Genomic DNA, 25,679 nt, shown 5'->3' with positions numbered 1-25,679 from the left:
CAGCCTGCGGAAACACCAGCAGCAGCAGCAGCAGCAGCGCATGCTCAGCAGCAGCGGCGGCAGCAGCAGCAGAGACTGCAGCAGCAGCAGCAGCAGCAGCAGCAGCTGACTCTTGCTCTTGACTAGGCGCGCTTGTTGCTGCTTCGGAAGCAGCAAAAGAAGTTTCGAGAGAAGGCGCTGGGGTGTACAGACACCTGGAGGAAGCCATTGTGGGCCGCAAAGCTGCGAGTGCAAATCTGAAAATAAAAATAAATTAAATTTGAAATAAATGCAAATTAAAATAATCAAAAGATGAAACAAATGCAAAATTAAAGTAAACCAAAACAGAAAACGAGCGCCAGCAAGGCAACAAAAAGAAAATAAAACTTAAAAGGCAAAAATATAAAAAAGAGAAAAAATGAATTTGGGCCTGTGGGCTTTTTAACTTGAATAAAAATGAAATAATTAAATTTAATTTAACTTGACTAAATTTAATTAAATTAAATTAAATTTAATTTAATTTAATTGATTAAATAACTCACTGTTGCGCTGAAGACTCTCACTTTTGAAAATAAGTGAAATTCATTTCTTGCATCTTCGAGAAGGAAAGACCAACTTGGAGTGTACGTACACCTCAAAACACACAGCCGCGAAGTCCAGAGGAGCCAATTAGCTCACAGAGACCCATCAGAGCTGCAGCAGCTGCAGCAGCAGCAGCTCGTGCTGCAGCAGTAGCAGCTCCTGCTGCAGCAACAGCAGCAGCAGCGGCGGCTCCTGCAGCAGCAGCAGCAGCAGCAGCAAGCTGCAGTGAGTTGTCCGTCAGTGGAGCTTTTGTCTTCAATTTTTTGGAAGTTTTGAAGAGAATGAGATAAAGAGAAGCCACGAAAGTTGGAGAGGAGAAGCAGCAAAAGACAAGCCCACACTCGAAGCCAAGAAGCCCAGAGGAAGAAAAAGGTGGAAGTGCAGCAGAAAAAAAAGAAAAAGAAAAGCAGAAAAGAAGAAAAGCCAAGTTGACACCCCCCAGGAAGGTCCAGCTTTCTGTTTCGCCGGTGAAGAGGCAAATGCGTCGAAAATGGGAAATAAATAAATTGAATTGAAGTTTAGTTTTGTAGAAGTTCTTTAAATTGGTTCTTTGGAGAGAAAAATCGAGAAAAAAGAGAAAAGTTCGCCAAATTCAACTTTCTGGCGCTGCAATGTCCCAGCCAAGATTAAGCCCTACGAAGCCCGATCCTTCGACAATTGGAGATAAAAACAATAAACGCGAACAGTGAATGAAGTTTAATTTATTAAAAGTGAAAGTGTGGGGGTCATATTGCGGGTTTTCGCGCGGTGGGAAGCTGGCGAGAGGTGTCTGTACACCCCAGGTGTCCGCACTGGCGCCACCAGTCAGCGGGGAAAAAGAGTCGCCAAAAAAGAAATTAATTTTCTCTAAAGTTCTTTTCAATTAAATGATTTAATAAGATTCGGCATTTGAGCCACAGCAGGGCCACTTTGGCTTCGTTTGCAGCGGCTGGTGAGCTCGACCGCTGCCCCCTCGTCTGAGCAGCTTCGCCGGCCTCTTGGCTCATTTTCTGAGGTTTTCGCATTCATTTTCATTCATTTGTTGTTTATTTGCCATTGATTTGTTATTTACTTCTTATTATTTAAATCAAATTCATGTTTTGAGATCAAATCTTCGCCAAATTTTCCCTTGGCGCTGTCGGCCTCGCTCTTCCTGTGGGGCGGCTGGCTAACCACTGGACCTCTGCAGCAGCCCTCTGGCCACGCCGTTCGAACTTTCGAGTTTTAACTATAAATTGAAATTAAAGTTAAAATCATATTAATTAAAAATTATATTCAAACATAAATATATATATTCGAATTCAGATTAAATGGCTTTAAACTGGCCCTTTCATGTTTTCTGGCCCCCCGGGCCCCACAGCCATTAAGCCTGCTGCAGGTCTACACTCTAAACAACTTCTCTACAAATATAAAACCGACAGAAAACAAAAAAGCTTTTCTCTGCTGCAGTCTCAAGCCCTGCACTGTACGGACAGCTGCGCGTGCAGCAGCAGCAGCAGCAGCAGCAGCAGCAACGGGGGAACGTAGGGGAGTGTGGATTAAAAGAGACGCAAAATGCTTCGAAGAGTTTTGGCTTTTCCTGCACGAACAAACGTGCATAATAAATTCGGAAAAGAAACGAATTTCTTTTTCTTTTCTCACTTTACATAATTCAACTAACTGTACATATTTATGTAATTTCTTTTTCTTTTTTCACTTTATATATTTCAACTAATTGCATATATTTATACAACTCCATTAATTGAAACGTCACTGCTTGTGGCTGAAGAAAGAAAATCGCATTTGACTAAAAATGAAATTAAAAAGTCGAACGCAGCGGCAGCTGTCTTTCCGACTCCGCCGCCCTCTGCCCCACGCCCGGGTGTACGTACACCCCAGACGCCACACCTGTCGCTACACCCCAAGGCCATCGTCACTTCCTCAAAAGATATTTTTCTTTTTATCACATTTAACGAAATGAAATCAATGTGCAATGCAGACAATATAAAGTAGACAACAGCTGCACAATATATATATGTAGATGTATATATATATTATATACTGTACATTATATGTTATATATTCCACATATTATATATTATGTATTATATACTACATATTATATATTGCATATTATGTACTGTGTATAATATATATATTTATTCCAATTAAAGCATCAAAATTGCTACACAACTGAACCGGAGAGAGCTGGGAAGTGGTGGAAGCCCTTTAACAGCAGTATCCAACCCCAGCAGTGGTCCAGTGGTCCACTGGACCACTGGTCATTGGTTAAGTGGTTTGTTCTTTTATTGGCTTATTAGTTTATTATATTATTGATTTATTGGCTTATTATTGTATCGGTTTATTATTGTATTGGTTTGTTATGTTGTTGTTTGGTTATTTTATTGTTTTATTGTTTTATTATCTTTTATTACTTTATTGGTTTATTATTTATTGGTCCAGTGGTCCACTGGTCCACCTGTAGAAGAGTTGTCTGAGGCGGTTGTTGGGCAGCATGCGTTTGACGGCGAGGTTGATCTGCGGCCACCCGGCAAAAAGAAACAAAAAGAATTAAAATAATAAACAAAAGAAACGCAAAAGAATTGGAAAGAGAAGGTGAGATGAAAAAGAAATGAAAGGAAATGAACACGAACGCAGCAGCGCTCGCCGCACCCCCACGCTGCGCGCTGTACGTACACCCCAACGCCCCACGCACTATCATCGAAGGGTTTCGCGCCATTATTGTTTTTGCTGTCACCACTTTCGGGCCTCCCGGGTGCGCTGCAGCAGCAAACGAGGACACAGCCACGCGCCAGCGTGCTGCAGCAGCAGCAGCAGCAGCAGCAGCGGCAGCAGCAGGAAAAAGCCCTAAAAGTGAAGAAAAGTCGGTGCAAATGCCTCACTCTTTCGGGGGAATCTGTAGATCTTCGTGTCCCAAGTGTGTCCCGAGAACTTGACGTGAATTGCATTCACCACTACCACGGAGTCGCCCGAAACCTTCAAAGGCGAGTAATCCACGCGGTGCTTTCCCTGCAGCAGCCGCGAAATCTGCGCTGCGAGGCCTCCAACACTCTGAAAAGAAGAAAACAAATTCGAAATAAATTCAAAAAAGTGAAAAAATAACTCCGGATACACGCAGCAGCACTGCTGCACGCAGGCTGCAGCGCGGGAATCTGAACTTCAACTCCCGGCAAACTCGAGCTCCAAAAACCCTCGGGACGGAATAATAATCTCAGAAAAAGACATTTAATGGACAAGTTCAAACAGACTGGTTGCTGATACTCTCCAGATCGCCTCAGAAAGCTGAAACTTGCAAGTTGAATGCCGACTTGCCTTGCCCTTGGCGTCCAGAACGTGCCAGTGGTTCCGCGTTTCCTCATCCAACATGGTAATAGCTTTCAAACTTCTGTGAGGCTTCGCTAAAATGTGGTCTTTTGGCATATTCCGTTTCATAAATGGCCTCGCAATCCTGCACAGCGGAGCGCACGCAGCGCCTGCGCAGCTGGGGTGTACGTACACCTCCCGAACTGCTCACCCACCCCTGCACGCGATCCGAAGAAATCCGCGACTTATTTACCATTGAACATTTGCAAAAGGGTCAATTTTGCCTTCGTGATAAGAGCTTTTGGCATAAGACGTCGCGAAGAGGCGCTGACAGGACCGCCGGAGCCACTCCATCTTGGGGCGTTCCGACTTGGTTCTGCGTTTATTGCGGACAATTCAAGTTTTCCCGGACACTGCTTTCATTATTTTTCGTTTTATTCCACCATTTTGGCCGTTTGATTTACTCAAACTTTGCAAATCCGCGCTCCATCCTCGGCCAGGACTGGTGGCGCCGCCCGCCGCTGCACAGAGAGAGTTCAGCTGCAGCTGCAGATCTGCACAAATGCGAAAAGTTCTTCTCCAATTTTATTTCAACTTTCTTGATTTGGAGAACTTCAAGAATTAACTGACAGCCCTTTGCTGCTTCCTGCAACCGACTGAGCTGCTGCCTTTGCTGCTGCGGCCTCGCGGGGGCATTCGAGTTCTTCTGGAGGAAGCAAAAGAGAAGAGCAGCTTTTTGAAAGCAGCACAGCAGCGCGGGCCCTTGCTGCCACTTGCTGCTGCTGCTGCTGCTGCTGCATGCACCAGCTGTCGGCAGCAGCCCTGCTGGAGGTGTGCCAGTCGGGGGGCTGGAAAGACCACGGCGGCGCAGCAGCAGCAGCCTGCGTCTGTCTAACTTGCTGTTGAATTAATTCACTGTTTAGGCCCTGAGAAGTCTACGAAGGTGGCTGCAGCGTCAGTGCAGCAGCAGCAGCAGCAGCAGCAGCAGCAGCAAAGGGAAGGCTACGGCGGCGGCTCTCTCGGGGGCCAGGGTTAACTCGCCAACTCCCAGCCCCAGTCCCTTTAGTATATCCAAGAAGGTCTTTTTGGCGCAGCAAAACGCATTTCTTGCTGCCGCAGCAACAGCAGCAGCAGCAGCAACAGCAGCAGCAGGAGCAGTCCTCGAGCTGCAGCAGCAACAGCAGCAGCAGCTTTTGCTGCTCCCGCACTCAAAATAAAATGGGGAATGCCCATGGGGGCTTCAACCTGCCTGGACACCCGGGGGGAAACGGTAGGCCTGAGGTGTACGTACACCGCAGCGCACAGCGGCTGCGGCCCCAAAGCCACTTATATAGTTCTTTCGGCATTTAAATTCATTTGCTGCTGCAGGAATTGCTGCCGCAGCAGTCGCTGCTGCAGCAATTTCTGCTGCAGCAATTGCTGCTCCAGTGTCTGTACACTTGTGCAGATAAATATGCAAACACATATATATATTCCATATTATATATATTATATATATATCTTACATATTATATATGATGTATTATATATTTATAAATTATATATTATATATTGTATGTAATATATTCTATATTATATATTATATATACTTTAATGTTAATATATATATATATGAAAGTGTTTAGGGAGAGCCGCGGGTGGAGCGGGGTGTACGTACACCCGGTGCATGCGCCCCTGGCCGAGGCCCCTTTTGTCCTCAGATGATAAAAAAGATAAAAAAAAAGAAAAGAAACCTTTGGAGGCCGCCCCGCCCTCCCACGTGGGGCGCCGCAAAAAGCCAAAGGGAGCCATGGGAGCTTCCAAGCTGCCGAACGGTACGCGCAGGCAGCAGCAGCAGCAGCAGCAGCAGCAGCAGTAGCAGCAGCAGCGACGGCTGCAGCGTCGGTTGTCTGTGCCTTGTGCAGTCTGTTATTTATTTGGTGTTGGATTTAAAGTGCTGGATCTGTCTTTTTGATATGTTTCGTTTCTCGCCGCTGCTGCTGCTGCTGCTGCTGCTGCTGCAGTGACTCCCGTCACGAAATGCCGCATGCGCCTGCTGAAGTTGGAGCGCGTAAAAGACTATTTGCTGCTGGAAGAAGAAGTGAGGCCTTGCGGAGGAGCAGCAGCTCTGCTGCTGCTGCTGCTGCTACTGCTGCATTTGAAAGTGAGGGGCTCGGATTTGTGAATGTTTATTCAATTGAAAGTAAATTAGTGTTTCTTCTTTTGCTGCAGTACATCAGCAACCAGGAGCAGCACAAGCCGGCGGAAGAAAGAAATGAAGTGAGCGCGCACGGCGCTGGGGTGTACGTACACCCCACGGGGAACCTGAACTGCTGCACAAAAGCTGAGCACGAACACCCTAAACCCTAAAAGCCCTAACCCCAAACCCTGGCTCGAAACCCCAAGCCCTAAACGTCAAACCCTAGCTCCAAACCCCAAACCCTAAACCCTAAACCCCAGCTGCAAACCCCAAGCCCACCCCACCCCCTAAGCCCCAACCCCAGCCCCAACCCCAACCCACCCCGAAAACCGCGCGCCGTAAACCCCAACCCCAAACCCTAAACCCCAAACCCTAAACCCTAAACCCTAAACCCTAAACCCTCGGCGCCGCTGCGCAGGAGGAAGTGTCGCGGGTGGACGAACTGCGGGGCTCGCCGTTGAGTGTCGGTACACTGGAGGAGCTGATCGACGAGCAGCACGCGATCGTCAGCTCTTCGATCGGCCCAGAATATTATGTCAACATTTTGTCCTTCGTCGACAAGGACCTCCTCGAGCCCGGCTGCTCCGTGCTGCTCCACAACAAGGTCTGCTGCTGCTGCTGCTGCTGGTTCGGGTGGTGGTGCTGCTGCTGCTGGTTCGGGTGGTGCTGCTGGTGGTGGTGGTGCTGCTGCTGCTGCTGCTGGTGGTGGTGGTGCTGCTGCTGCTGGTGCTGCTGCTGCTGCTGCTGCTGGTGCTGCTGCTGCTGCTGGTGCTGCTGCTGCTGCTGCTGGTGGGTAGGGATGCTGCTGCTGGATACTGCTGCTGCTGCTGCTGCTGCTGGTGGGTAGGGATGCTGCTGCTGGATACTGCTGCTGCTGCTGCTGCTGCTGCTGGTGCCGCCTTGGGGGGAGGGTGGCTGGCCGCTGTTTCTTTGCTGCGGCTGGTCCAGCAATGGCAAGGCTGCATCTGTGTTTTTTGCATTTTTATTTTTTGTTTGTTTCTGTTCGTTTTTTTGTTTATTTTTGTTTATTTTCTGTGCATTTTCGTTCATTTTTTGCGCATTTTTGTTTATTTGTTTGCATTTTCTTCAATCGATTGCTTTTTTGTCTACTTTTTTGCATTTTTGTTCATTTTAAATGCACTTTTGGTTGTTCAGACGAGCAGCATTGTGGGCATTTTGAGCGACGAAGTTGACCCGCTGATTTCAGTGATGAAAGTGGAGAAGGCGCCGCTGGAAACCTACGGGGATATAGGCGGGCTTGAGAAGCAGATCCAGGTGCAGAAGTTGTCGAAATGTTTGCAATTTGCGGCGCTTTTTAGTTTTAATTTGCATTTCTTTTATTTTTGTTTTAAATGTTAAAAAGCGTTCAATTTAATGCTAAGGCCTCTCTTTTCCCGGTGAAAAGCCAGAAAAGTTGCGGGAGCCTTGGGAAGCAGCAAAGAAGCAAACCAGAAGCAGCGAAAGTTCGCCATTTTTGCATGTTTGCGAGAAATTTGCTTCTTCTTTTGTTTATTATTTTATTTTATTTATTTCATTTATTTTATTTATTTTATTTATTTCATTCATTTTGAATCTTATTTCACTTTGAACATCTGAGAAACAGCGGCAGCAGCCGAGTTTCCTGCAGCTGATGCGGATGCTGGGGTGTCCGTTGCGGTGTACGCGCACTTATGAATTTGAATGTTCAACTTATGACGACTATTTCACATTTATGAATGGCACTTCTTTTGAATATTTAATTTATGAGAGCTATTTCACATTTGTGAGTGTTTGAATTCCTCCAGGAAGTAAAAGAAGCAGTTGAATTCCCTCTGACTCACCCAGAATTCTTCGAAGACATCGGCATTGCGCCGCCCAAAGGCGTCATTCTGTACGGGCCGCCAGGCACTGGTGAGCAATTAAGATGAAACAAACTAATTAAATAATTAATTAAATATTTCACAAACTTCTTTTTCTTTTTATGAGCTCTTTGGCTGCCTGTGGATCCCTTTACTGCCAAATATTTGGGAAGACGGGGGTGCTTCGCTGGTGGGCTTGCGCAGCTGCTTTGCTGCTGCAGCAGTTTCTCCACTATTTGCTGCCTGTACTTTCTGTCCGTTCTTCTGTTTATACTTTGCAGCATTTAAGTTTTTTGATTTGGATTTAGTGGTTTCTTTTTCTTCTGCATCGTTCGCCTTTGTGGCTGCTGCCATTCCTGCTGCTGCTGCTCCCTTTGTTGCTGCGGCTGCTTTCTTGTTTGCTGCTGCTTCCGCTACTGCACTTCTTGCAGCCGGCGCCTGCTCTTTGTCGTCCTATGCTGCTGCGGCTGGCCTCCCGCGCACCCCAGCAGCAGCAGCAGCAGCAGCAGCAGCAGCGCAGGTCTGAAACTTGAAAGGAGTCCGTTTTTTGCTGCACCTCGCAGGAAAGACGCTGCTGGCGAAGGCCGTGGCGAACGAAACGAGCGCCACTTTCCTGCGAGTGGTGGGAAGTGAATTAATTCAAAAGTATTTGGGAGATGGTCCCAAACTTGTTCGCGAAATGTTCAAACTGGCGAAAGAAAACGCGCCTTCAATAGTCTTCATAGACGAGATCGACGCCGTGGGCACGAAGAGGTGCGGCCGGCCCTCCAAAATAAGCAGCAGCAAATAAACAAACAAACAAACAAATAAATAAATAAATAGTAATAAATAATACATAAATAATAGTAAATAGATAAATGCGTTGTTCGTGTGCGTGGAAGCACAGGCGCAGCTTGTTCATGTCTGCAGAGTTGAAATGTGCGAACCGGGTGGTGCGCGTGTTGCACGTGCATGCATGCACATGCACGCATGTGCATGCATGCAAACGCATGCATTTGCATGCATGCATGCACGTGCATGCACGTGCATGCATGCATGTGCATTCGTTGTCTGGGCTTTGCGGGCGAAGGTACGACGCGACGAGCGGGGGCGAGAAGGAAATCCAGCGGACGATGCTGGAGCTGCTGAACCAGCTGGACGGCTTCGAAGCTCGCGGAGATGTGAAAGTCATTTTGGCAACAAATAGAATTGAGTCTTTAGACCCTGCGTTGATTCGGCCGGGGCGAATCGACCGGAAGATCCAGCTTCCCAACCCCGACACCAAAACTAAGCGCAAGATCTTTCAAGTCCGCCTCGAAACGGAGCCTCTTTGGCGCGATTCTGTGCAGTTTGTTCCAACTCAATGCAGTTTGCTGCAGTTTAATGCAATTTAGTTCAATTTAATTCGGTTTAATTCGGTTTAGTTCGGTTTGATTTCGTTTTCAAACACTCTGCTCGCAGCGTCAAATCCAGGGAAGCTGCAAAGTGCATGTTCAAGTTGTGCGTGTTGGGCTTCCTTCCAGGCGTGGCTCGTTGACTGCATATATATATATTATTATATATTTTATGTTAATATATTTTATGCATTTATATTCGAGTTTATATTTCTTTTGTGGTTCTTTTGTTTCTCAGATACACACTTCGCGAATGACGATGGCGGACGATGTTGACCTCGAGGAGTTTGTCATGGCCAAGGATGAGCTCTCGGGGGCGGACATTAAGGTGATTCAAAAGCAATTTATATAATATTAATATTATATTAATATTATATTATTCGATTAAAATGCTTTTATAGCTTTAAATTTGCGAAACACGTATTCGCAAATTTGCGTTCACGGGCGCAGCTCTCCGTGCTGTTGGTGATGCGCAAATAAACGAATTCAAGGCTGCTCCTCAAGAAACAGCGGGAGTTGTCAATATGTGTGTTTATTTTTATTTTTAACTCACATTTATTTGTTTATATTTTCGGTTTTTGTCTCGTTGAACATGCATTTCACAAGTTTGCTGCTGTGGTGTCCGCCTGGCTTCCCGCAGGCGATCTGCACAGAGGCGGGCATGTTGGCTCTGCGGGAAAGAAGAATGAAAATAACTCAAGACGACTTGAGACAGGCAAAAGAGAAGGCTCTGTACAGAAAGAAGGGAGATATTCCGGAGGGTTTGTATCTTTGATTCGCTGTTCATCTTTATTTCCTTTCCTTCTTGCCTGCCCACACTGGGCGCAGCTCTGTGCAGTTGCAACAAACCTGCTGCTGCTGCTGCCGCTGCCATTCTGGCGGCGCTTTAGTTCTTGTGGCGTTTCTGTGTAGTGCAGTTGAACTAATTAGCTGCACTTTGAGCTGAGAGGCAGCAGCAGTAGCAGCAGCAGCGCTGGCTGCGCGGCCGTACTTCGTGCGGGTCTGTGCAGCAGTGCGCTGATCTGCATGCTTTCGAAACAATTCAGAAACTGCGGGTTTCTACTTCTGTTATTCTTTCTGAATTTCTGGACTAAATTATGGAATTTAAAAGACAGTGAACAAGTGTGATCAACTTTGAGGAATAACAAAAATAAAAAGGTGAGACAGTTGAACTAAAACCGCAGAGCGCGAAAACGCGCCGCTTTCTGCAGGACCCGCTGGGAGTCCGGGCGAAGAAGAGCTATCTTCGATTAAATTAGAGGATTAAATAAGATTAAAACCAGCAAATAAAGCTGACCAAAGGATTTCAAACTGAGGAGTGCGCAGCAGCAAGCGCGCGAGAGGCGCGCAGCGGACTGCCTGCCGATGCAGGAACTTGCAAAAGCAGCAGCAAGCTGGATCGCGGGGCACCCGGGCTCTCTGTGCACGCCACAGAGCGATAAAACTGTTGCAATTGACATTTAATGGGAAAGCAGCGCGGAAGGAGAGCTTTTGGAGTTATGGGCTGCGCAGCTAGAGCCGCCTCCGGTACTCCGAAGGCATCGCGCGCAGCAGCACGGCGCCCGCCATGCAGCCGATCACCGGCACAAACACAGCAGCAAACGTCGCGAGGGGGTCTGGGAAAGTTCCCGTTTTGAAAAAAGCGGCGAAAGCAGCTCCGAGAGAAGTGGCGGGGTTGACGGGCACTGCAGCCGCGTCCGCAGCAATGGAGAGTCCGTACACCGCGCCCACCACGGCCGCGGCCGGAGAGCCGAAGAAGTCGCCCCAGTTTGTGCAATAAGAGATCATGAGGAGTGCGCTGAGTGCTGCGCAGAAGGCGAGGGCCTTCCAGTCGCCGGAGGCGAGCGCTGCAGCGCCGCTGCTGCTGCTGCTGCTGCCGACGTGGAGCAGCAGCAGCGCAGCAGCCAGCGCGCCGCACACCTGAAACAGCCACACTGTGGCCACCTCGCGAGATATGCTGCGGCCCTCGCTCAGAAGGGCCCCCCCCGAGACTGCGGGGTTGAGGGAGCCCCCGGAGAGGGGCGCAATCATGCGGACAACAGCAGCAGCGAAGAAGGCGAGGCCAACTGCAGCAGCGGGGCCCCCCTTTGCTGCAGCAGCAAGAATGCCGAAGCTGAGGAAGAAAGTGCCCACCAGCTCCGACAGCTGCAGACTCCGCTCCGAGGCCTTCTCCAGCACGAAGGAGAGGCCCGCAGCCAGCAGGGGCCCCAACACCACCACGGCCAACAGGGCCTCGTCCGTGGGGCCCCCCGAGACCCCCCGCGCGACGTTCACGCCCAGGGCCACTGCGGGGTTCAGAAAGGCCGTGGCTTCGCCCCCCACTGCGAAGCTCCCGTACATGAGGGCCCCCAGCCAGGGGCCCCCGAACTTGCTGCTGCTGGCTGCGCCGCGGAGGTGCGCGAAGGCCAGCGCGGCGCCGCAGACCAGCTGCACGGCCAGCAGCTGGCCCGCGGGCGCGGCGCCCGCCGCCGCCGGAAAGGCCTCCGAGGGGCTGCAAAACGCGGAAAGCAAGAAAGCTCCTGCCGCGGCGCCGGCGAACTGCGCCAGGATCACCAGGAGGCCCGCGCCGAGCTCCAGGTGACCCCGGAATATGTCCGCAAGCGCCAGCGCCGGGTTCAGCGTCCGCGCCTCCACCTCGCGCATTCCCAGCAGCAGCAGCCCGTAACTCAGGGACAAAGACGCCGGAAAATCCAAATACTGCACCTTTAAAAGGGGCAGCAGCCCCGACAGCAGCAGCAGCGCCAAACACCCCGTGAACTCCGCCAACGCCGGCTTCTGAGAACTCATTTTCCGGTGTCTAGCAGCGCGCCAGCGACTCCGCAGTGTCTGCAACGGTTAACCGAACGCCCGAACGAAAAACAAAAAAGCGAAACTTTCCACTTTTCAGAAACTAAAATGACTCTCCACTTCTTTCAACTGCAGGGCCACCAACTCGCCGAAGCCAGCCGCTGCCGCCGACCGCGGGCCACCAGCGAGCCACGGAGCCGCTGCTGCAGCAACAGCTGTCTGTCGCCGCTGCCTCCCACTCCCCAATCCCGCAAACCAACTCAATTAATCTCTTTATTCCGCCTTTAAAGCATCTGGGAGAATAAAAATCTGCAGAAGTCGCGCAGCCGACTCGTCAGCCGCCTTCCACCTTCCACGTAAAGTCCGGAAAACAGCTTGCGAGCTGCCGGTGAGTCCACAAAACCAAGACGAAACCCAGAATGCGAATCCAATCCATTAATTTAATGCCTCAACTCATTTGCGCCGATTTTTTATTTATTTTGACGCGGATTCGACAGACATTCAACTTCGAGAGCGGTCGATCGGCGCCTTGGACCACCACGGTGGCTCGAGGCGGCCCGAAGCCTTAGGCCGACTCCGAAGGAATTTGACCCAAAGTGTGAAGCAAAAATAGAAATTAAATGACGGCCAAACGAGCCATTCAAAAGTGAAGTTGAATGCCTTACAAATTAGCACCAAATAAATATATTTGAAGATCCTTTTAAATGCACTCGAGGGCTTAGTCAATTGTTTGAATTCATCTTCTTGGTTTCGCCGCTGTTCTGTTGACTCGCCAGCAACTCGAAAGCTTTCTTATTTCACTTCAAGTGGAAAGCAGCTAAGAAATGGACTTTTCAATTTGCATCTGCAAACTCAAACTTGAACCAACTCAGAAGCAACTTGAACTTATAATATGCAGAAATATACATTTGAATATTTCAGATAAAGGGCAAAGCTCCAGAAAGCCCACCGCACATTGCAAGAAGTTTTCACTATACATGAACTCAGCTGGACGAAGCCCAAACGAATTAAATAAAACAAATAAAACAAAATCGCGCCCAAAAAGTTCAGAAAACCTAAAAGGGCTTCAGTTCTTTCGTAAACTTGAAAATGGAAAGTGTTTGGCAATAAAATGTTTCATGAAGTGCAACTGGAGCTTGCAGATGGGGGCAAAGAACGCGAGAAATAGAAGAGTTACAGAGACATTTCTTTCCTCTAAATATTTTGTTCGAAATATTAAACCTTTGTGATTCATAAATACTGCAAATGCGCGGAGAGTTCATTCATTTGTGGAAAAGAACCTGCAAGAAACCGAGGCTGCAGATGTGTACACCAAAAAGGCATGGAAGAAAACAACGCAGAGGAACTAACAAATGGAATCCTCAGGAGAAGTGAAAAAGAGAACCTCTTAGTAATTTAATAATTGGGCTTTTCTGTGTTGGAGTTGAAAGTTTACTCGAAAAAAATCTGCACAAGTGCGTGTGTGTGTGCGTTCATAAAATGTGAATATGTGCTCTCCGAATACGCAACGCATGCACACTAAAGTCCTTTGCATGCACACAAATAATGGAGCATTTTTTTCTTAAAATATTCTTTTCAGTAAATGCACGGAAATGTATAAGTGAGGGAGAGAAGAAGAGGCGCAGCAACGAGAAGAGTGCATGCAGACTACAGCACAGCGCAGCCTGCGGAATAGAAAAAGCAAAACAAATAGAAATGAACTGACAACACAATTTATATATAAATTACAATGTCTATATTTGCAGCTCTTCATACTCTTAATGGCTTCTTCAGTGACTGATCCAGTAGCAGCTGCTGCTGCTCCAGTGCAAACAAGTGCCTATACACATGCAGGTGAGGCTATTAGTGAACTTGTCTCGTAACTGAACACTCAGCTGCTGCTGCAGCAGCAGCAGCAGCAACAGCAGCAGAACTGTCTCGCTTTGCAAGTCAAAACGAGTCCTCAAAAGTCAAGCGCAAAGGCCCCTCTGAACATTTGAATAAGGCAGGGGAGGAGGCAGAGGCGGGAGCAGCAGCAGCAGAGCAGCTGGTGGCTCTCCGGTATACGTACACTCCACCAACTGCAGCACAGGCTGCATTTTGTGCCTGGAAATTGTTCACTTCTCTGTGATTTAGTTTGCTGCTGCTAGTGGCGTGGCCTCCTAAGCCAAGCAGCTGCTGCTGCTGCAGCTGCTGCTGCTGCAGTGTCTGTACACGGGGAGCACTGTAAGCGCGCAGCAGCGCAGCAGCAGCCCGGCCTCTGCCAGCCTCTGGCTGCTGCGGCGCCACAAAGACAGGAGAAGCTGCAGCAGCAGCAAATGCAGGAGTATCAGCAGGGGTACCTGCAGCAGCAGCAGCTGCTGCTGCAGTCGTGAAAGCTGCAGCAGGCGCGCCTGCTGCAGCGGATGCCCCTGTTGTTGCGTTGTTTTGTGTAAAGTAAATTCTGCAGAGAGCTCCCTGCCTTGGTTTCATTGAAGCAATTGTGTCTGCCTGCGTGATGCTGCAGTTTAGAGTAGTGGGCTGCTGCTGCTGCTGCTGTTGCTGCTGCTGCTGACGTTGCTGCTGCTGGTGATGAGTTTGGGCCTGGGAATGGGTTTGCTGGGGGCGATAATGAGGTCGCCCTGGCACCTGCTTCTGCAGCTGCTGCTGTAGCAGCTGCCGCTGCTGCAGTTGCTGCGATTTCTGCTGCTGAGAAAAGGTGCAGCTATTCTGCAGCTGCTTCTGCTGCTGCTGCGTGACAGCAGCTGCTGCACGAAGCTGCTGCTGCTGCTGCTGCAGCTGCCGCTGCTGCAACATTTGCTGCTGTTGATGCTGCTGTTGCTGTTGTTGCTGCTGCTCTCCAGCATTAGCAGCAGCGCATGCTTTTCTAAACGCCATTGTTGAGTGGCATAAATCTCCTCTCACAGCATTAAACTCTTCAGGACAGACAAAATGTGAATAGGGGGATCCTTGAACTGCTGCTGCTGCTGCCTGTACTGCTGCTGCATTACCCGCTGCTGCTGTGGCTGCTACAATTGTAGTTGATTGACTGCGAATGGCCTCTGACCGTTGGTGTTCCTGCTGCTGCTGCCGGCAGTGGTGAAGCTGCCGTTGCTGCTGCGCCTGTAGCGGCTGCTGCTGCACTTGTTGTTGAATTTGGCGCTGCTGCTGCTGCTGGTTTCTGTAAGGGCGAAGTTGCTGCTGCAGTTGCTGCTGCAGCCTTTTTTGGTGCAGCAGCTGCTGCTGCTGCTGCTGCAGCAACTGCTGACAGGACTGCTGGTACAGTAGCTGTTGCTTCAGTTGCACGCGTTGCTGTTGCATATGCTGCCGTTGCATGTACGGCTGCTGCTGCTGCTGCTGCTGCTTCTGCTTTTGCTGTTTTCTTTGCGGCAGCAAATGGGACGTCTGTTGCACTGTTTGCTGCTGTGGCGCGTCGCTCCTGTTTGCTGTTGTCGGTACACTTGTAACGCAAGATGCCTCATCGTTGAATTTTGGATTTCTGCATTTTATTTCTTTGTTTTCTTTTTTTTCATTTGCTGCTTCTTCTCCTCTAATGCTTAATTCATTTCCAATTCTGCAGCAAGCAGCAGCGTCAAAGCCTTTCTGGGACTCTTCGAGATCTGGGGGCCCCTCAAACCCAGGGGGCCCCCCTGCCATCTTTGGACTTTGAAGTGCATCTTGGGGGCCCTTAATTGCAGGGCTTTCGGACTCATGGGCTGCCGCTTCTGCTGCTGCTGGTGCTGCTGAGGCAGCAGCAGGGGTGGGTGCCGCTACTGCTGCGGCTGCTGCACCTGCTGCAGCTGCTGCAGCAGCTGCAGCTGCTGCTCCTGCTGCACCCTGAGAGGAGCTGCGCATGGCTCCTGCAGCGATTCTGCAGGAGCTACGCCTGAATCCGTTGGAACCCACGGGTTCCCTTGCGTGGCTTCCGACGTCTCCCCGAGATGCAGCAGCTGCTGCTGTTGCTGCTGTTGCTGCTGTTGCTGCTGGTGGTAGCGCTGTTGCTGCGAACGGTGGCGCCGTTGCTGCTGCTGCTGGTGGCGCTGTCGCTGTTTCCACCGATGATGGCTCAACTGCAGCAGCTGTTGCTGCTGTTGGCGCTGCTGCCGCTGCTGTCGCTGCTGCTTCTGCTGGAGCTCTAGCTGTTCCTGCCATCTCAAGGAAAAACGGCGCTTCTGCACTTTCTGCTGCTCCTCCTGCTGCTGTTGCTGTAGCTGCTGCTCCTGCAGTCGGCAGCTCAGCTGCTGTGTCTTCCTGTAGAGTCCCAAATAAAGATACTACAGAGTCGGAGAGGGAAAGGGCCAGCGCCTGCGCATGCTCAAGTGTTGTTGCTGCTGCTGCTGCTGAGCTTTCCAGTTCGCGCAGCAGCAGCGAGCACTCAGCTGCATCCTCTTTGTTCATTGCTGCTGCTGCTGCTGCTGCATCTGCTGCTGCCACTGCTTCGTTAGGGAATTCGTGTCTTGCTGCAGCAGCAGCAACAGTAGGGGGCGGCCCGCGAAAGCCAAATGAAGTCCCCATTAGCTGCAGCAGCGCAGCAAGCCTCTGCTGCGCAGCTGCAATAAAGAACAGTGGACCCCCGAGAGATCTGATTTGCTGCAACAAACGGATTGCTTTCTCCTCTGCTGCTCGAGGCCGCAGCTGTCGCCGCGGGCCAGACGATGCAGCAGCAGCAGCAGCAGCAGCAGCAGACAGCAAACCGTTGCCCAAACATTTGCCGCAGCTGTTGCGCCACTGTGGGGCAGCTGCTTGAAGGGAGAGGAACCCGTTTTCCAGCAGCTGAGCAGCTGCAGCAGCCGCAGGAGTGGCAACAGCAGCAGCACAACTTGCTTCTGCTGCTGCAGGGGAAGCAGCAGCAGGCGCAGCAAGTGCCACTGCTGTTCTTGCGGCTGTGCGGCCCTTCCCGAAGGTGTCAGAGAGAGACGTGATAATTTCCTGTTGTTGCGCGCGCTGTTGTTGCTGCTGTTGCTGCTGCTGTCCCTGTTGTTGCTGTTGCTGTTGCTGCAGCTGCTGTTGCTGCTGCTGCTGTTGCTGCAGCAGTTGATGCATGAAAGCCCCTAGAAGTAGCCTGTAGGCTATGAGGGAGTCCTTCATCAAGGCTCGACTCCTGAGGCTCTCTTGCGGTTGCTGAGATTTTTGTTGCTTTCGCTGCAGGAGCTGCTGCTGTTGCTGCTGCTGCTCTTCCTGCTGCTGCTGGAGTCGTGGCAGAGTTTGCAGAGCCGCTTGCTGCTGCTTCTCGAGGAATGCAACGCGAAGGCAAAGCTGAGGCAGCAAAACCCATGAAGATTCAGAAGCAGGGGCATCTAGTGCAACAAACAGCAGCAGAAATGCAAATATGTTTCAAAACTTGAGAGTAAATGTGAGAACCAAACGGCACAGTAGGTGCCCCAAAGCAGCAGCAGGAGGCTGAGGCAACAAGAGCTGAAATAAGGCAAATAGAATAAACAACAATTCAAATAAAAACAGAAACAAAGAAGCAGCAGACAGTAGCTGCCCCTTCTTCTTTGTACTATAAGCTACTCATAATAAAGTAACTACAAGGAATACAGCAGCTGCAGCAGCAGCAGCAGCGACGGCTCCAGCATCCTCACTTCAATTATAAGAGAAAGAAAGAGCTGCAATAAGCCATGCGCGGAGGCTGCAGTCACCTGTTGGCGCATAGCAGCGCAGCGACAGCAGCAGCAGCAGCAACAGCAACAGCAACAGCAGCAACAAACTGAGACAGCTCAGCATCAGGAAATGCCAAGCATGCACTTCTTAGTGGCAAAAAGCCAAAAACGGAATTCGGAGGAACAGAATAAACACAAGCCAGAAAACGGCACAGCCAAATACTTGTAAACAGCTACGTAAGAAGACGAATGGGCTAGTGAGAAGCAGACAAACAAACAGAAAATAAAAAAAATAATAAATATGAAACAATAAAGGGAAAAAACGAAAAAAAAGAACAAAAAACAAATAAGTGGACGAACAACTGAACAAATTGAACAGACAGGCAAAGATGAACGAAGTAAGGAAAGACAGAACGCACAGGGAATCAGAAAATTCAAGACTGAGAGGCAAAAGCAAACACAAAAATTTAAATAGAAGAAACAAAACTGAACAAGTAAAACTTGATTAGAATAGGAATCAAAGGGAGAAAAAGAAATTCAAACACGAAGGCAGAAACCAACATCAAGAAAAACGCACATTCACTTTTGCTCCCGTCAACTCTTTAGTGTCTTTGCAAAGCAAAGCGCCGAGACCGTCAGTTTCATTTGCTTTTGCATGCGTGAAGATTCGAAGCAGCTGCTCGGCAGTGTGCATGCGTGCTGCTGCATCTCGCTGCAGCAGCAGCACCTGTTGCTGCAGCGCGCTTGCTGCGGACTGCTGCTGCTGCAGCTGCTGCTGCGCTGCTGCTGCTGCTGCCTCCGCCTCCCTTAGCGCCCCATACAGCCCCTTCTTCTCAGCAGCAACGCGCTGCAGCAGAACTGAATGCTGCGTCTGCTGCAGCAGCAGCAGCTCCTGGGCCCACTGCTGCCGCTCCCTGTCCACTGCTTCCTACAGCAGCAACAACAGCAGCCGCAGCAAAAGCTGTCTCAGTAGTCAGTATTCTGTTGTTTTGTTCTCGCTAGATGCACCTGGAACTCAGCGCTTTTCCAGCTGGCCCCTGCTGCTGCTGCTGCTGTTATTGCTGTTCCCGCTACTGCTGTTGCTGCTGTTATTGTTGTTCCCGCTACTGCCATTGCTGCTGCTGCTACTGCTGCTGCTGCTGAGACTGAGGCTGCTGCTGTTACCTGCAGGTATGTGAGTCTGTAGCTGAGTGCGTCTGCTTCCACTTCTGCTGTTTGTGCCCTTAGCGCGGTTTCATCTTTGCAAGCTTTGAATTGCTGCAGCAGCAGCAAATTGTCTTTCAGCCGCTGCATTTCTGCCTCTGACCGTTGCAGAGCCCCTCTGGCTTGCTGCAGCTGTTGCTTCTGTGCTGCGTACGCAGCAAGCAGCTGTTGCTGCTGCTGGTTCAGCAGCTGCACGGACGTACTGCCATCTTGGCCGTAACAGCAGCTGCAGCCGCAGCTGCAGCTCCTGTTGCTGCTGCTGCTGTTGCTGGCGTCGCTGCAGCACCAGCAGCACGTGCTGCTGAAGCGGCCATGCTGAGACTGAGGCGCTGCTGCATCGCTGCAGCAGCTGCTGCAGCCGTTGCTGGCCTTTGACGCTGCGTATATATGTAAAGGCTCCGTTTGCCCTGCAAGAAAGCAATTTCCAGGCGCTGCTGCTCGCCAATAAGGACAAAACAAGAGACAAACGGGCAAATAAATTAAGAAATAAACAATGCACAAAACAAATGAACATTTAAAGCCATCAGGCAGCCACTGGTCTGAAATACTTTGCAAACATGACTGCTGTTCAGATCAGCAGCACATCAGCCCGCCAGTTCATTCGGCTATAGAGTTCAGAAGGCCAGAAAGCCAATTATCTTTATTAATATTCATGAAAGTAAAATAATATTTTCGCAAATAGAACCGTTTCTTCGAAAATAGGGGAATCTGTTTGAACTTTTTTCCTCAGGGAGCTGAGGCTGAGACAAATTGATGCAAGTGATTGAGATGGATTCAGAATTGAGAAAAAGACAGAAGTGGCTGCAGTTTGAAGCTAAGACAAACAGGATAAGTGGAAACTTTGCCATTTTTTGTTCTTTTAATTGCATTGCTCTTTGCTTCGTTTTTAAATATATTTAAAATGCTGCAAATCAGAATCAACTGCCCATTGACTTTAGAGCTAGCAGACTCCTCGTTTGTAATAGAGCCATTAGATCTATCTGTTTCACCCCGCATTCACTTTCCTGCTCATGCACTCTGAATTAATGGCGGCTGTTAAATAATATAATATATAGATATGTATATAGATATATATTATATTTAATCTATTATCTTTTCTTTGGCTAATATGTTGCTTTGTGTTTACTTTGCGGGGCATTTTTGCTGAACTTTTCGTTCACCGTTTCTCACCCCGCAGCTGTCCTGCGTTCGCGCCGACACTTCGCTGTGCCGCCTCGCTGGGCCCCTCCGCCTCCCCTCCAGGGGGCCCCTCAGGGGGCCCCCTCCCAGCTGCTTCTTGGGGGCCCCCCTTCCCTGCAGGGGGGCCCCCAAAGGCCAGCCGGAGCTCTGCTTGGCTGAGCGCCTCCGTTAGCTCCAGCAGAGCCAATTCGGAAGCTGCCAGCCGCCGGGCGAGGCCTTCTTGGGCCCTTGCTGCTCTCTGGGAAGCCCCTATGGGCTTTGAGAGGCATTTCAGGCCCCTGCTGCTGCTGCTGCTTGTGCTGCTGCTTCTGCTTCTGCTGCTGCCACTGCTGCTGCAAGCTGTGGTGCAGGTGGCGGCGGTTGTGCCGCTGCTGCTGCTGCACGGGAAGGCGCAGCAGCTCTGTGCTGCTTCAACTGTCGTTTTGACTAGGGACTCTCGCCACTGCGACAGCTGCTGAAAGACAGCGTTCTCTGCTGCTGCAGCAGCTGCTGCTGCTTCCTGCCGGGCACCCCCCAACGCTTTGCGCAGGGCTCCTCGGAGCCGGGAAACCTCACGGGACAGAGAATAGTGCTGGGACAGCAACAGTTGTTGTTGCTGTTCTCTCGCGTACAGGGCCAAGAGAGTCTGTTGCTTCTCACGCTGCAGCAAACTCTGCTGTTTCTGAAGGTCTGCTGCAGCTCGAGCAGCGTCCGCCGCTGCACAGCGTTCCAGCACAGAGAACTGCAGCAGCAGCAGCGACAACCGCAGCAACAGCTGCAGCAGCAGCAGGTCCCTGAGTCATGCAGACACCTGCTTCTGCAGCACGAGGGAGCAGAGAGAAACAGTAGAGACAAAGGAAAAGGGAAGAAGAGCACAAAGAACCAAGCAAAAAGAGACAAGGAAAAGAAGAGGTAAACAACAGGTAATAACAAAACAAACAACCGAAGAGGAGCAAAAGACGAGGCAAGAGAGGAAAAACGAAGCGAGCTTGCAAAAAGTCGGGAGCCAAGCGTGCAGCAACAAAAGAAAGAAGAAGAAAGAAACAAAAAGAGCTAAAAGGGGCCAAGCGTGCAGCAACAAAAGAAAAGAGAAAAAAGAAACAAAAAGAGCTAAAAAGAGCAGCAAAAGCACAAATCTGCACACAAGGGCCAAAACACAGACAACGAGTGAGCGCAGGGCTGCGGGTGGAAGCTGAGGAAAGTGAATTGGGAACTGAAAAAGGAATTATAAAAAAGGGGAAAAGAAAAGAAACAAAAAGGAAACAAAAGGAGCAACAGAGTGAGAAAGATAACAGACAAGACGCACTTTTCTTTCCAAAGCGTGGACCTGAGCTGATAGATTTGCTGCCTTTGTTTGCGCCGCCACTCTTTTGGAAATCTCTTTTTTCATTCTTTCAACTAACTCTTTGTTCTTTTTGCTGCTTGCTTCTTCTATTTGGCGGCTCAAAGACAAACGGCGGCAAATGCACAGCAAAGAAATGCACAGCTGCTGCAGCACCAGCTCCCCCCGGTCCCGCAAGCCCGCAGATTCACCCACTCTTGGCTCTGCGCTGTTGCTGCTGCTGCTGCTGCTGCTGCTCAGTGGTGGCTTCTGCTCACCGGTGGGCCAGCGCCACACAGTCCCCGCTGCAGGTTGTGCTGCTGCCAACTGCTGCAGAGGATCTCCTGCTGCTGTTGTGTTTGCTTCTGCGGCTGCTGCTGCTGCTCCTGCTGCTGTGCTTGAGTTGTCTGCTGAGCTCCGCGTGTCTGTTGTGTTCGCCTTTGTTGTATCTGCCTTCACAATTATTATTTCTCTTTTCAAGCACTCAATGCCATTCACCAGTTGCAGCACAGCGCAGACTAAAGGGTCAGTTTCAGCTGTGGCAGCTGTTGCTGCTGTTGCTGCCGTTGCTGCTGCTATTTCTGTTGCTTCAACGCTATTTGCTGCATCTGGAAGCTCCGAGTAGCTGGCTCTGCAGCGACAAATTTGCTGCTCGTCATCGCCCTGCTGCTGCTGCTGCTGCTGCTGGGTAGTTGTGCAGTGCCCTTGTGCTTCAAGCATTTGCATTTGCTGCCGCTGTATCTTCCTTACCTTTTCGTGTTTCTGCTGTATGTGCTGCTGCAGCTGCTGCTTCCAAATGTCTCTCTCGCTGCTGATTACTTCTACGTAGAGCTGCAGCTGCTGGTTGGACTGCCGCAGCTCATCTGCTGCTGCTGCAGCAGCCGCTGCCGCTGCACGTTGCTCCTGCTGCGCTGCAGTAGCAGCGTTGAACTGCACGTGCATTGATATATTTCGTGACAAAGAGCAAAGCAGCTTTTTCTCAGCGGTTGCTGCTGCAGCTTCTGCTGCTGCTGCTGCTGCTGCTTTTTCGGCTGCCTGCTGCTGCATCTCCTTGAAAGCAGCTTCCTTAACTGCTAGAAGCTGCGTCTTAACTATAAGAGAGGCCGTAGCTTCACCCAATCTCCGCTGCAGCTCCCAGCAGCTGGAACGGCAGCTGCAGCAGCACTTGCTGCGGCGGCTGCTGCTGCTGCAGCAGCAGCCGTCCTTCTTGCGAACAAGAGCAAAGGACTCCCCAACGGCCCGGAACTGTTGTTGTTGCTGCTGCTTCTGCTGCTGTTGCTGCTGGCCACGTGCAGACTGAGTTGTTAAGCAATAGTAATCTGAAGTAGGCAAACGCACTCCGTCCCGGGCCAGTTGGCAGACCCTGTCTGGCATGGCCTTTCCAGCAGCAACATCGTGCGCTGCTGTTGCTACTGTAGCTTCTGTTGCTGCTGCTGCTGTTGCTGCTGCTGTCTCAGCTGGACTCTCTAGAGAGTCCATCAGTTGCTGAATCTCAGCAGGGACCTCCAACGCGCAAAATGCTCGAGGAGCCATTTGCCGCTGTGTCTGCTGCTGCTCAGCTGCATGCGGAAACGCGTACTGAGGGGAGCTGCTGCCATCCTCGCTGCTGCAGCTGCTGCAGCTGCTGCAGCTGCTGCTGTTGCTCGCGTATGTGTGCTGTCGCGCGCTGCCCCGGTTGCGCCTGCCGTGGTGCATCTTTGCTGCTGATGCTGCATGTCTTCGCTGCAAAGAAGAAAGGAAGCGGAGGCACTTTTGAGCTGAAACAATTTGATCTTTCACCTGCTGCTCGCGGTGCTGCGCGGCCTCAAGGCGGCGGGAGAGGTCAGCACACTGCGCGGCAGCAGTCCGAGCAGCAGCAGCAGATTGCTGCTGCTGCTCCTCTAGACGCAGAAGTAATCGCTTCACCCGTTCTTGGGCTGCTGCTGCTTCGGCTGCTGCTTCTTTTGCCGCTGCGTCTGCTGCATCAGCTTTGCGCTGAAGCAACTCCCGCTGCTGCTCGTGCTGCACTTGTGCCGCAGCAAATGCAATCTTAAGAGTCTGTAGTTCTTCTTGCTGCCGCTCTGCTGCTTCGTGTTGCTTCCGCAGCTCATCCAACACGCTTTTCTGCTCCGTCTGTACCGACTTGCAGCAGGTATTGCTGCTCTTGATGTAGCTGCTGATGCTGCTGCTGTTGCTGCTGCTGCAAACTTGAATATCTGTCTGATCCATGCTCGTCTTATCGAGAATTTCTTTCTGCTGCTTGAAAGGGTACATTTCCTCTAAAAATGATTTCAATGTTTCCTCTTCGCTGCTGTTCATGAACAGCTGTTTTTCATCTACTGTCAGTTCGGTAGGTAGCAGCGACTCTCCACGAAGCAGCTGCTGCGGCTCTTGCTTCTGAAGGGGCAGCTGCTGATGCAGTTGCTGTTGCTGAGGCTGTTGCTGCTGCTGCAGCTGCCGCTGCGACCCGCACTGCACGTGTGACTGCTCTGGCGGATGTTGTGGCTGTCGCTGTTGCTGAGGCTGTGGCTGCTGCGGTGGCTGTTGCTGAGCGCGTGGCTGTGGCTGGGGCTCTGGATGTTGCTGCTGCTGCTGGTGTTGCTGTTGATTTAGCAGCTTCTGCTCAGCTAGACCCTGAGATCCTCCGTCCTGTGGTAGGAGTCGCTGCTGCCGTTGCCAGTCTTCAGTGACGTGAATTTGAGTCTGCGTTTGCTGTTGTTGTTGTTGCTGCTGCTGCTGCAGAGCCTGACGTGCATTTTGCTGCATCTCTCCGAGCAACTCAAGGGCTTCTATTTCCTCTCTGCTGCGCTGCAGGGCCTCCTGCAGCAGCAAATTTTCCGCTTGAAGGCGTGCCACCGCTGCCGAGGCTGCTGCTGCTTCTGTCTCTGCAGCAGTTTGCGTTGTTTTCGCATTCAAGGTGGCACTAACTGCTTCAGTTGGCGTAGCAGTAGCTGCTGGGGTTTGTGCCTGCTGCTGCTGTGCATGCGGTGGTTGGCTCGCCTCTTTCCTCACACTCGACCCTGTTGTGGACCCTTCAGCAGCAGCAGTGGTGCTTCCCTCCTCTGAAAGCCGTTCTGTGGGTTCTTGAATTTTGCTGTCGTTCGTTGCTCCTTTTGCTGCAGCATTTTCGCCACTGGCCTGGTGGCCTCTGACCCCTGTGGCTTCCGTACCATTTGCAGTGCCCTTTGCACGTCCATCCAACCTGCTGCTGTGTGGGTCAAGAGAGGAAGCAGCGGAGGAGAGCGTGTCAAGTGTTAGTAGTTCCAGCGGAGGAGCTTTTCTGTTGCTGCTGCTGCTGCTACTACTACTACTACTACTACTGCTGCTGCTGCTACTGTTGCAGTTGCCGTTGCTGCAGCGATCTGGAGAGTGTTGCCTCGAACCTGAAGATGGAACAGAAAAAGAAGGCAGCGCGCGTGAGCGCCTGGGGCTTTCTAGGCGAAGCCGCCAGGCCCACAGTGCTGGGCTGACTGCTGTTTGCTGCTGCGGCTGTTGCGTCTGGTGAGATGAAGTGAGAAGAGGGGAAGGGCCCCAAGAGGGAGCAGCAGAGGACCAGCTGCGCTGCTCTCCTTCTGCAGAAACTGAAGAAACTGGCCCTCTCAAAGGCATGCAGCAAGATGGTGTGGCGCTGTCGCTTCTTTCCCGTCTCGCACACGCAGGCCTACGGCCAAGGCAGCAGCGGCCACCTGAAGAGGCGGAGCGGACAGCAGCAGGAAAGCGGCAGCTGCTTAGGGGCACGGCTTCGGGCCAGGTCGCTGGCTGCTGACTGCTGGAGCATTCAGGAAACTTCGAGGCATCTCCCCGCCTTGTGTCCGAGATTGTTGGGGCTTTTGGTAGTAACTCGTGATAAATAATAACTGGGAGCTTTAGACTGCACTTTAAGGATCTTATAGCTATGCTTTCCTGCAAAACGTGAGCTGGTCCTGGGCCGGCAGGTGAGGCTTCGCCCGCGCTGCTATCCCCCGGCAGCAGTCGAGTGATCACTGGTATGAAGACTGAGCCACCAGGTGGCAGTTTGAGCTCTTCCTTATGAACAAATATCAAGGACGGATTGGATGCAGTGACAGAGAGCGTTTCCTCTATGTCGCTTTTGTTGGTCAAACGCACGTGGCGGCGGTGCCACGCGCCGGGCTGGCAGCCCTCGAAGACCAAAGGGAAAGGCCACACTTCAATGGGCCCATCCTTTCGTGTTCCTTCTTGAGGTAAAGAAGCGGGGGCTTCGGAACTTTTAAGGAAAGGCTCGCAGGCTGAGGGGTGGCAGGGCTTGTAGAACGCCTCGGAGCTTCCCTGTGTTGCATTTCCTGCATTTTTAATTCCACTATAACTGCGGCCCATTAGACAATGCTACTCGTGAGAAAGTTTGCCCAGCTTATTAACAATCTCAAAGAAGGACGGGGACTCTCAGTTGCCAAACAGAGGATCGCAACTCGCATGCAC

The 25,679-nt window shown here is 50.9% G+C and overlaps 5 protein-coding genes across 5 annotated transcripts in view; 1 reads left to right on the top strand and 4 right to left on the bottom strand.

Moving 5' to 3' along the window:
• The window catches only part of ETH_00015785 (uncharacterized protein), a gene marked incomplete at both ends in the record, with an annotated part of 3,566 nt that extends 3,358 nt beyond the window's left edge, over positions 1-208 (bottom strand). Inside the window, 2 exons of the mRNA XM_013374645.1 lie at positions 1-4; positions 111-208. The exon at positions 1-4 is cut by the window's left edge and continues 160 nt beyond it. Coding sequence (XP_013230099.1) covers positions 1-4; positions 111-208 — 102 coding nt within the window. The remainder of the gene's footprint in view (positions 5-110) is intronic.
• A 2,762-nt stretch (positions 209-2,970) lies between these two features.
• ETH_00015780 (50S ribosomal protein L13, putative) lies at positions 2,971-4,197 on the bottom strand (the record flags this gene model as incomplete). Its single annotated transcript, XM_013374644.1, has 5 exons — positions 2,971-3,057; positions 3,236-3,300; positions 3,423-3,591; positions 3,853-3,988; positions 4,097-4,197. 5 exons carry the CDS (start codon positions 4,195-4,197, stop codon positions 2,971-2,973), a joined length of 558 nt encoding a protein of 185 aa, XP_013230098.1.
• An 864-nt stretch (positions 4,198-5,061) lies between these two features.
• Positions 5,062-10,008, top strand: ETH_00015775 (26S proteasome subunit 4, putative; the record flags this gene model as incomplete). The annotated part of the gene is made up of 11 exons (XM_013374643.1): positions 5,062-5,113; positions 5,544-5,657; positions 5,847-5,923; positions 6,055-6,102; positions 6,441-6,626; positions 7,178-7,297; positions 7,807-7,912; positions 8,424-8,613; positions 8,930-9,146; positions 9,472-9,561; positions 9,874-10,008. 11 exons carry the CDS (start codon positions 5,062-5,064, stop codon positions 10,006-10,008), a joined length of 1,335 nt encoding a protein of 444 aa, XP_013230097.1.
• Positions 10,009-10,745: 737 nt separating this feature from the next.
• ETH_00015770 (aquaporin, putative) lies at positions 10,746-12,020 on the bottom strand (the record flags this gene model as incomplete). Its single annotated transcript, XM_013374642.1, has 1 exon — positions 10,746-12,020. The coding sequence occupies one exon, from the start codon at positions 12,018-12,020 to the stop codon at positions 10,746-10,748; it is 1,275 nt and encodes a 424-aa protein (XP_013230096.1).
• Positions 12,021-13,949: 1,929 nt separating this feature from the next.
• On the bottom strand, positions 13,950-25,577 carry ETH_00015765 (uncharacterized protein; the record flags this gene model as incomplete). The annotated part of the gene is made up of 6 exons (XM_013374641.1): positions 13,950-17,234; positions 17,564-17,620; positions 18,159-18,509; positions 18,746-19,191; positions 19,955-20,684; positions 21,249-25,577. The coding sequence occupies 6 exons, from the start codon at positions 25,575-25,577 to the stop codon at positions 13,950-13,952; spliced, it is 9,198 nt and encodes a 3,065-aa protein (XP_013230095.1).
• Positions 25,578-25,679: the final 102 nt, after the last annotated feature.

Source organism: Eimeria tenella, genomic scaffold, assembly GCF_000499545.2.
Source record: "Eimeria tenella Houghton genomic scaffold, Eth_scaff22, whole genome shotgun sequence".
Lineage (NCBI taxonomy): Eukaryota > Apicomplexa > Conoidasida > Eucoccidiorida > Eimeriidae > Eimeria > Eimeria tenella.
Note: the sequence above shows the minus strand (reverse complement) of the source record. Positions and strands in the feature narration are given on the sequence as shown.